Consider the following 9593-nt stretch of genomic DNA (forward strand, 5'->3'; position numbering starts at 1 on the left):
CCTTCCTTAGAGGTTTTTAAGGTCAGGCTTGACAAAGCCCTGGCTGGGATGATTTAGTTGGGGATTGGTCCTGCTTTGAGCAGGGGGTTGGACTAGATGACCTCCTGAGGTCCCTTCCAACCCTGATATTCTATTATTCTATGACACCAGGGCCTGACAGAGACCATAGATGGGGGAGATTTGGAGTTTGGTTCATGAAACCTCCCTACGTTTTCAATGTTACTATTGAGTGGCAGCCCCCGAACTCCAAAGTAGCAGCTATGCCCCCTCCAAAACCACCAGGGGATCCAGAGACCCAGGGAGTGACACTGAGCAGAGACAAGGGTTGAAACTGACCCGGTGGACGGCTCCATCTGGAGCTGAGAAACTGAGCTGTGTCACACCCGATACTTGGAGGAGAGATACCCAGCCACAGGGTGAGCAAACAGCAGGAGACGGGGTCTGAGCATGTCAGGGTCACAGATTCACCACTTACAAATATCAAGTACTGTGAGCTCAGAGTGAGCTTGGGGGCGGATGGACGGACTGAAGGGGGGTGGGGGAGGGTGGCGAGAATGTTCTTTAGAAATGACATCCTACTCAAGTAAATAATAACATCCCCCCCAGTATGAAATAAGTTAATGCCCCCTTAGCCAGCCACACCCAGAGATTCTCCCGCCTCCCCTTCATCCCAAGCTGCTCTGCACAGTTCTGGTGCCCCCCTTCCAAAGGGCTCCAGTGGTGCCAGGGAGGAGGGATTGAGACCCATGAAGCTCACTGGGACCCCTCCCCCCGAACCTCCAAACTACCAGGGTACCCAAGGACCCAGGGATTGGCACTAACCGGAGTGGGGGGTGAAACTGACCCAGTGGGTGCCCTTGTTAGGATATCGATATTCAGGACTGTCTGCAAAGGCCTAGACTTTAAGAATTTAGGTGTATTCTTATCACTTAGCTAGTTATAGACGTACAAAACACGAATCAAAATCACTGTCTGCCTGTGTCTGGGCCTTCGCTCACTAGGACAGTCTGAGGCCTTGTTCTTAGGCTAAGGCCTTTGGCTAAGCAGCAGGGGCAGCCATAAGGTGGGAAGCAAACGGTCACATCCTCACATCTCAAACCAGCCCCACTGAAATAAGGTGGGATGGGCTGTTAGGAAGACAATCCTGTCCTGATAGTGCCCATCCCCACCAGATAAAGAAACAGATCTTAAGATGGTTAAAGAGAACTTAGTTTGGTAGCATCCGGTCTGGCAACAAATCACTTATTAATCAATAGCTGGGATGTGAAATCCTCATTTCTTTGTTGTTCTATCACTGTAGTCCCCACTTCCCTATTGTTTGTCTGTATAATCTCTGTCTGGTTAGAATCATAGAATATCAGGGTTGGAAGGGACCTCAGGAGGTCATCTAATCCAAGCCCCTGCTCAAAGCAGGACCAAATCCCAACTAAGTCATCCCAGGCAGGGCTTTGTCAAGCCTGACCTTAAAAACCTCCAAGGAAGGAGACTCCACCACCTCCCTAAGTAACTCATTCCAGTGCTTCACCACCCTTCTAGTGAAATAGTGTTTCCTAACATCCAAGCTAAACCTCCCCCACTGCAACTTGAGACTATTACTCCTTGTTCTGTCATCAGGTACCACTGAGAACGGTCTAGATCCATCCTCTTTGGAACCCACTTTCAGGTAGTTGAAAGCAGCTATCAAATCCCCCCTCATTTTTCTCTTCTGATTGTTCTGTGATTGTTTCTGTCTGTTGTATATTTAATTTTGCTGGGTGTAAACCAATTAAGGTGGTGGGGTATAATTGGTGAAATAATCATGTTACAATATGTTAGGATTGGTTACCAGTTAAATTTCAGTAAAATGATTGGTTAAGGTATAGCTAAGCAGAACTCAAGTTTTACTATATAGTCTGCAGTCAATCAGGAAGTAAGGGGGGGATGGGAACAGGGATACAGGCAAGGCTCTGTGGTGTCAGAGCTGGGAAGGGGGACACCAAGGAAGGAAATTGAAATCATTGCTTGCTGGAAGTTCACCCCAATAAGCATTGAATTGTTTGCACCTTCGGACTTCGGGTATTGTTGCTCTCTGTTCATGCGAGAAGGACCAGGGAAGTGAGAGGATGAAGGAATAAGCCCCTAACAGCCCTGTGTGGAGCTGATGGAGCAGAGATTCCTGCCGTTTGCTGCCCCATGGCAGGGTGACAGGGGGTCTCACCTGTCACTGCTACTGAGATGGGTCGGCTCATCTCTGATGGGATCTCTCGCCCAGACTCCATCTTCCAGTAATCACAGGTGTACGCTCTGGCACGCGATCCCGACACCCCTGACAGCTGAATGAAATCAGTGTAACTGTAACCAGGTAAGAACAATCCCTTGTTGTCAATTCTCTGGTTGTCCCTGAAGAACTGGATCCGGGCCACAGTGGACGCCCCAGCAACTGTAGCCCACGAAAGCTTATGCTACAATAAATTTGTTAGTCTCTAAGGTGCCACAAGTACTCCTGTTCTTTTTGCGGATACAGACTAACACGGCTACTTCTCAAACCCAGCAACTGAGCACGTCAGGGTCACAGCTTCTCCAGTTATGTAGACAGGCTGCTGCAGGGACACGGTGAGCTGGGGAGCTGGGAGGGGGGCTGAAAAAACAGGAAGGGACTGACTGTCATACAACAGAAAGTAAGAGAGAGAGAGAGAGACTGTGTGTGTGTGTGTGTGTGTGTGTGTGTCCCCACTACCCCCTGCTAGAGATGACCAGCTCTGCTCTGTGTGTGCGACATTCATCTCATTAACTCCATAAAGCAAAGGCACCAAGGGAAGCTGGAGAAAGCACAGCACTCACCTCTCACAGAGATGGAGACCGAGGCACTCTGCACAGATGGGATCTCCCTTCCGGATGGGCGTATCCAGTACAGGCAGGTGTACCACCCGGAGTGCTCTGGCTTCAATTTAAAGTTTGTGGCCCAGGAGTTGGGTAAGACATCAGGTGAGATGTTGTTTCCCCTGTACTTGTAGAACTGAAATCTTGTAACTGCCTCATCTCCACGGGGAGGCGAACACGTGAGCCGAACAGACTCCCCGGTGAGGTACAGCTGGTGCGGGGGGCTCAGGGAGAGGGTGGGGGCTGCCGGGATGTCTGGAAAAGACAACGGGTGAGATTTCACTGCAGGAGAAGGGGCTCAGAGCCAGGAGAAGGAGATGCTGGGGAGAAGGTTGTTACTGGCTGACAGTAGTGGGGGGAGGGGATACCCATAGAGGAATCGGTGCTCCCTTGCAATCCCACTGTACCCCAATCTAGCATCACACCACACCCCAATATTACACTGCACCCCAACATAGAACCACGCTGCACCCCCGCATCTACCGCAACCCAATAGAAGAGGAATTTTCAGCCCTAGACACTTTCACACTGCACCCAGTATGGAATCGACCTGCATCCCGATGTACCCGTCAGGGTATTCACCCCATTTTCTCCATTCTGGGGGCAGAGGCAGAAGAGGGGGGAGAACCCGTCAGCCGACCATCAGACCTGCCTAGCAGTAGCTAGAAAGTACTGCACAGAAATGAGGAAGCCAGTGTGGATGTGGGGAAGGGAGGGGGAGTTTTTCCACCCACCGCGTTTCCTCTCTCTGCTCCCCTGTATCTCGCTGAGCCCCAACCCTGCACAGTGCCCACATGTTTGCCAGCAGGAGGCAGGGACACTCTGTGTGGGATCCGCTGGCTGGACTGGGTTGCCCAGTGCACAGCAGGGGTACGGGACGAGTTGTCTCTGCCTCAGCTGTGAGCATCAGCTGGTCACTCCACTGGGACCAGGGAACTCTTAGGAGACCAAATCCCTGCTTTGAGAGAAGAATTTGTATCCTATGGTGCTTTCACCCCCGAATGCCGAGCACCTCAGGGTAGCACCTTCCCCTCTGATACACGAAGGCAGGACAGGATCCTGGAGTATTGGTGCCAGCAGGGGTCAGGGTAACATGACAGGAACCAATCCCTGCCTGATAGAAATCATGACTGATTTCCCCCGTGCTCACCACAGAGTGTCTGAGATGCAGGGAGTGGCCCTGACTAGAGGCAGGGAATGAAGCTGAGACGTTGGGTTGTGTCACCATATGGCAATTCTCTATTAATAGGGTGCATGCCTCAGTTTCCCCTATGTGCTGCATGGCTAACAAGGTGGTGGGAAAAGATTGTTCACGCTTTGCAGAGACCCAGATATTGGGTGTGGCTGATGGCTAGCAGCCTGGAGTATGGGGCCCCATGCCCAGGAAGAGCCCCACAAGAAAATGGTCACTCCAATTTCCTGGACATTTCATGTCTAGGAGCTAACGACCATGGATGGCCCCCCCTCTGCAGGAAGGCAGTGGGCTGTGTCCAGCTGGAGAACAAAGGGCTAAGGAGAAGAGTCAGGTGACAAAGTTTCTCTGTTAACAAGAACAAAGGACTGAGGAGGGGCCAGGTGGGGTTGCTAAGTGTGGGCTACTGGAAGCAGAAGACGCTCAGGGACTGGGACTACAGAGGGGTCAGAGGACTCTGGACTCCGGACTGACCCAGATGGACTTTTCTGTAACTTTCTGTTCTCAACGGTAACTAAGGACTTTCTACGCTGTTTCCGAAATAGCCAATAAACCTCCTGCTGTTACCGCACTAGCTGAGAGTCACTGCAGTTTAAGGACGGTGGGGGCGCGTTGCTCCCTTTGGGTGTGCAAGTGTCTGTCTCAGGTGTGCAATGAGGTGGTGTCACTGCGGGGAGCTCGAGGCGTGACCCAGGGGTGCTGAAGGCTCCAAGGTTCGGTCCCAGGAGACGCTGAAGCCAAATGGCCCCTAGTGAGACTGTGACCCTACGGGGGCTGACACAGGGAAGGGGCCCTCCCAGGGACTGCTCAAGAGCGACTCTAGAGCACCGCACCTGAGGCTCTGTCACAGGGTGGGCGTCAGATCCCTAGCGACTCTCCCATCAAACAGCAGGAAAAACAGGGGCTCACCTGTCACTGGGATGGAGACGGAGCTGCTGTTCCTAGATGAGATCTCTCGATTGGATTCCCATCTCCAGTACGCACAGGTGTATGTCCCAACATTTCCCTTCGCAGCTGTGAGCTCCAGCCGGGCACCTTCATTCGGGGGTTGGACTGCGCTGGGCTCCTGCTGCCCTTCTTGAGAGAAGAATCTGTATCCCGAAGCCAGCTCATCCCCAGGAGCCGAGCACGTGAGGGTAACCCGCTCCCCTGGGAGATACACTGTGTACTCGGGGTCCCAAGAGAGCTTGGGAGCCGGCGGGTGATCTAGAACAGAGGCAGAGGGGTCAGTGCAGAGGGAGAGGCCATAAAGGAATAAGGAGAAGGGAGAAAGGGAAGAGATGAGTCCTGGTGAGCCAGCCTCATCTCACTGCCCAGCACCCACCCCCCATACTGGTAAATACACCATGGCAAATGAACCACCCCCCCCCCTCTCTCTTTCTCCCCCTCCCTCTGGGATCTTTTCATAGATCCCAAGACCAGAAGGGACCATTGTGATCATGGAGTCTGACCCCCTGTGTCACCCAGGCCCTAGGACTTCCCTGAACTGATTCCTCTGTGACCTAGAGCAGATCTCTGAGAGAAATATTCAGGTTTGATTCAAAAATCGACAGTGCTGGAGAATCTACCTTGACCCTGGGGAATTGTCCCAGTGGTGAATCCCCTCACTGCTAAAATCTGCGCCTTATTGCCAGTTAGAATTTGACTAGCTTCAGCTCCCAGCCTTTGGGTTGTGTTTGATCTTTGTCGGTTCAATTGAAGAGCCATCGATTATCAAATTTCTGTTCCCCAGATAGGAATCTTCTCGTTGTTACGCTAAACAGCTCCAGCTCTTAGAGTCTCTCACTCTAAGGCAGGTTTTGCAACCGTTTAATCAGAACCCTAACCCTGCTCTGCCCCCTCTCCAATTTATCACCATCCTTGAATGGTGGAGACCAGAACTGGATGCAGGATTCCAACAGCGGTCAGCCCACGGCCAAATCCAGGGGTAAGATGGCTCCTCTCATCCTGGCATCTTTGTATGCCATGGACATTCGTGCATGTGCCATCACCCCACCCCTGAGAGGCAAGAAGGAGGAATTATCCCCATTCTAATTGGGGGAACTGAGGCCCAGAGTGCATCAGGCGCTTAAAAGAGTTAGGCCCCCAACAAATTTCAATGGGATTTTGGCACAAAACACCATTGGTCTCCTTGTGGATCCCCAAGGGAAGTGACTGGTCTAAGGTCACAGGGAGAGACTGTGGCAGGCTGGGAACTGGACCCTCTCCAAGTCCCAGGGCACTGTCGAATTGTCAAGGCACATCTGGCTCAGGGCTTCCTATAATGTCTGCCATGGCACTACCTAGCAGTATAAATCAGATCCCGGCACACTTAGGGTACATCTACACTACAGGGGGGAGTCGATTTAAGATACGCAAATTCAGCTACGTGAATAGCGTAGCTGAATTCGACGTATCGCAGCCGACTTACCCCGCTGTGAGGACGGCGGCAAAATCGACTTCTGCGGCTTTTTGTAAACGGCGCTTGCTCCCACCTCCGCTGGTGGAGTAAGAGCGTCGATTCGGGGATCGATTGTCGCGTCCCAACGGGACGCGATAAATCGATCCCCGAGAGGTCGATTTCTACCCGCCGATTCAGGCAGGTAGTGTAGACCTAGCCTGAGTGTCCAAACCACACATCCAGTCTGCCACCGCTGGGGTTTCTCGGTTGCCGATGGCTGTGGTGTTTGGGTGGGTGACCAGCTCCTGGCTGCTCTAGGAAATAAACCCTAGTGTAGATTTTGCCAGGGAGAAGTGGCTGAGGACCAGGGATGGGGAGGGCCTTTGATGGTCCTTGTACAGCCACCAAGATCTCTATGTTCTCTCTCCAGCTGTAACTGGGCTGAGGTTGGAAAGCTGAGGCTGGGGGCCGGCAGGGAGTCTGGAGTAGAGGCAAGGGAGAGACCCCCATGGAGTGAGGGTGTCGCGGGTTGGTCACCCCGCTCCAGCCCTGAAGGGGTTAAAGCAGCCGTGGAGAGGGCTGTGGCTGGAAAAAGCTAGGCTGATTGGAGAAGCAGCCACAGCTGAGGCCACGCCCCAACCAGGCCACAGCTGGCCCTATAAGAGGGCTGGGGGCCAGAGGCTGTAGGAGAGACTCTCTCTCTAGAAGCTAGAGAGCGAAGGACCTGGCTGCTGGGAGCTGAGGTGGGTACCTAGGGTGGAGCAATGCTGGGGAAGGCAGAGGGAGCTGGGGAGCTCCAGCCTAGCTAAGCCCCAGGCTAAGTTAAGGGCCCACAACAAGGGCACTAGGGCTGCAGAGGGGCTGCCCAGGAATAGGCAGACGCAGCTGGTCCAACCCCCCTTGCTGATAATGAGTGGATTACAGACGGCGTCTGCCCCAGGGAGCAGGGGCTAAATGGAGACTGGCAGTAGCCACTGAGGCAAGGTGGGGATAGAGGTTTGGGGGTTCCCCTGGGAGGGGAGTTTGTGGGTTGCTGCTAAGGGGCAGAACCGTGATGTAAAGGACAGTGGGGTCTGGGAGGGACATGGGGTCCAGTGGCAGGCGAGACACCGGCCTGCAGAAGGTGCTCCAGAGGGTGGAAGAGCTAATTCCCGAGATGACCAGCAAGAGGCGCCGCAGGGATGAGTCTCACTTCGCTACAGAGGGGAAGAGCAGGTGGGGGAACAAGGCCCCAACCCAGGGCCTCAACCTAGTCCCACCTCCCTCTCTCATGTCCCAGTGCCTGTGACATACTTGATGGCAGATATACATGGGGGAGCTCTCCCATAAACTTGTGGGAACAGCACCCCCTCCCCAGTACCTGCTGGGCCCAGCACAGCCTGGCTAGATCCTCTCCCAGTATCTGAGCTCCAACCCCCACCCACCTGGACGGGAGCGGGGAGGGAGACAACTGTAAGGGGATCCCAGTAAGAAATGAGCCACCTCCAGTCCCCGCTGGACTCTGCCCTCCTGCCTGGTGGGTGCTGGATTCTCAGCCAGTAACACGCTCACCCTAGGGAGTTGTGGGGCTGGGCTCTCACTACCCCACACTCTCCATGGGGTGCAGAAAGAGCATTGGAGGGGGGAAGGGTTGCTGATGCAAATGGTTCAACCCCAAGACCCCCATTTCCATCAGGGTATTCACCCCATGTTCTCCAACCCACAGCAGATATACATGGGGGAGCTCACCAGTAAACCAGTGGGGACAGAGCCCTCTTCCCAGTACCTGCTGGGCCCAGCACAGCATGGCTGGATCCTCTCCCAGTGGCTGAGCCCTACACCCACCCCATCTGGATGGGAGATGAGCCGGGAACAGCTGGGATTGGATACCACCGGAATGAGCAGCCTCCGGTCCCTGCTGGACTTTCCCCTCCTTCCCGAGGGGTGTTGGAGTCTCAACCAGTAACATGCTCATGCGAGGGAGCTCTGGGGCTGGGTTCTCACTGCCACACATTCTCCACACTGGGGGAGTGGGGTGCAGAGAGGGGATTGAATGGGGCAGGGTTGTTGATGCAAATGGTTCAACCTGAAGACCCTCATTCCCATCAGGGTATTCACCCCACATCCTCCATCTGGGGGAACGAAGTGTAAGTGGGGGGAGAACCCATCAGCCGACCTTCAGCCCTGCCTAGCTGTAGGTAGAAGGCGTGAAAGAGAAATGAGGAAGTTCAGGCGGATGTGGGGCAGGGAGGGGGGAGTTTTCCACCCACTGTGTTTCCTCTGGGGTCTCTGCAGAACCTGCTTTTAATGTCCCACTGGGCGGTGCTGGGTCTGTGCCCCCTGGCCCCGAGTCCACTGTGGGAGCCCAGAGCTGGGGTAGGGAGAGCTCCCCCCTCCACACAGCCCCATCCCGCTGAAGCCCTGTCTGGGGGGACCTCAGTGTAACGGGGAGGTGGGTGCTCAGTCTCCATGACCCGTCCAGCCCTCGCTCTCTCTGCTGAGGCTGCCAATGAGGGGCTGGGTATCTCCCATGGGCATGGGGGCATCTTCTCCCCTATGGCCTGGGCTGGGACCCAGCAAAGGGAGGCATCAGCTGGGGTCTCTCTTCCACCCCCACGGACATAGCTCCGGACCGGAGCTGCTGCTGCTGGGGCAGGTTCCACAGGAGATGCCTGTGAATGGGGCGGCCTGACCCACCCAGCCAATGACACGGGCGCACCCAGGGATCCCCCCTTCCTTTGAATTCCACACATCACAGTGTGGGAGGAGGGGGATCCCCACCCCCCACTGCCTGAGACCTTCCCACCCCACCGCGAGCATCTCAGCAAGGACAGGAGACGTCGTTACCTGCAGGGGTCACCGGCGTGGGGAGAATCAGGAGAGGGGCTGGAAGAGAAGAGAACAGAGGGAGTGAGAGCTCCGGGGAGGGGATGGGGAGTGTATGAGGATGGAGGGATGTGGGTTGGGGGTGTCACTGGACAGACACACAGAGGGATGGGGGCCGAGGAAGGTCACTTACCCAGCAGAGGCAGAAGGTGAGTTAGCGCCATGCTGAGCTGGTCGTTCTGGGCTCGGAGCTGGGTTCTCAGCTCAGCCACCGGCCCCGTCTGGGTGCAAGGAGGGGGATGGGCCCCTCCTCCCTGACGAAGGCAGAGGAAGTCAAAGCCTCAGACGTGGTCACTG

The 9593-nt window shown here is 54.9% G+C and overlaps 1 protein-coding gene across 1 annotated transcript in view; it reads right to left on the reverse strand.

Annotated features, from left to right (window-relative positions):
- Positions 1 to 5382, reverse strand: part of LOC135975479 (uncharacterized) — a 500168-nt gene extending 494786 nt beyond the window's left edge. Inside the window, exons 1-3 of the mRNA XM_065566528.1 lie at positions 5376 to 5382; positions 4961 to 5257; positions 2821 to 3114 (exon numbers count right to left, since the gene is read on the reverse strand). Of these exons, the coding sequence (XP_065422600.1) occupies positions 2821 to 3114; positions 4961 to 5257; positions 5376 to 5382 (598 nt within the window). The remainder of the gene's footprint in view (positions 1 to 2820; positions 3115 to 4960; positions 5258 to 5375) is intronic.
- Between the last annotated feature and the right edge of the window lie 4211 nt (positions 5383 to 9593).

This window comes from Chrysemys picta, chromosome 13 (genome assembly GCF_011386835.1).
Source record: "Chrysemys picta bellii isolate R12L10 chromosome 13, ASM1138683v2, whole genome shotgun sequence".
In the NCBI taxonomy this organism is placed as follows: Eukaryota; Metazoa; Chordata; order Testudines; family Emydidae; genus Chrysemys; species Chrysemys picta.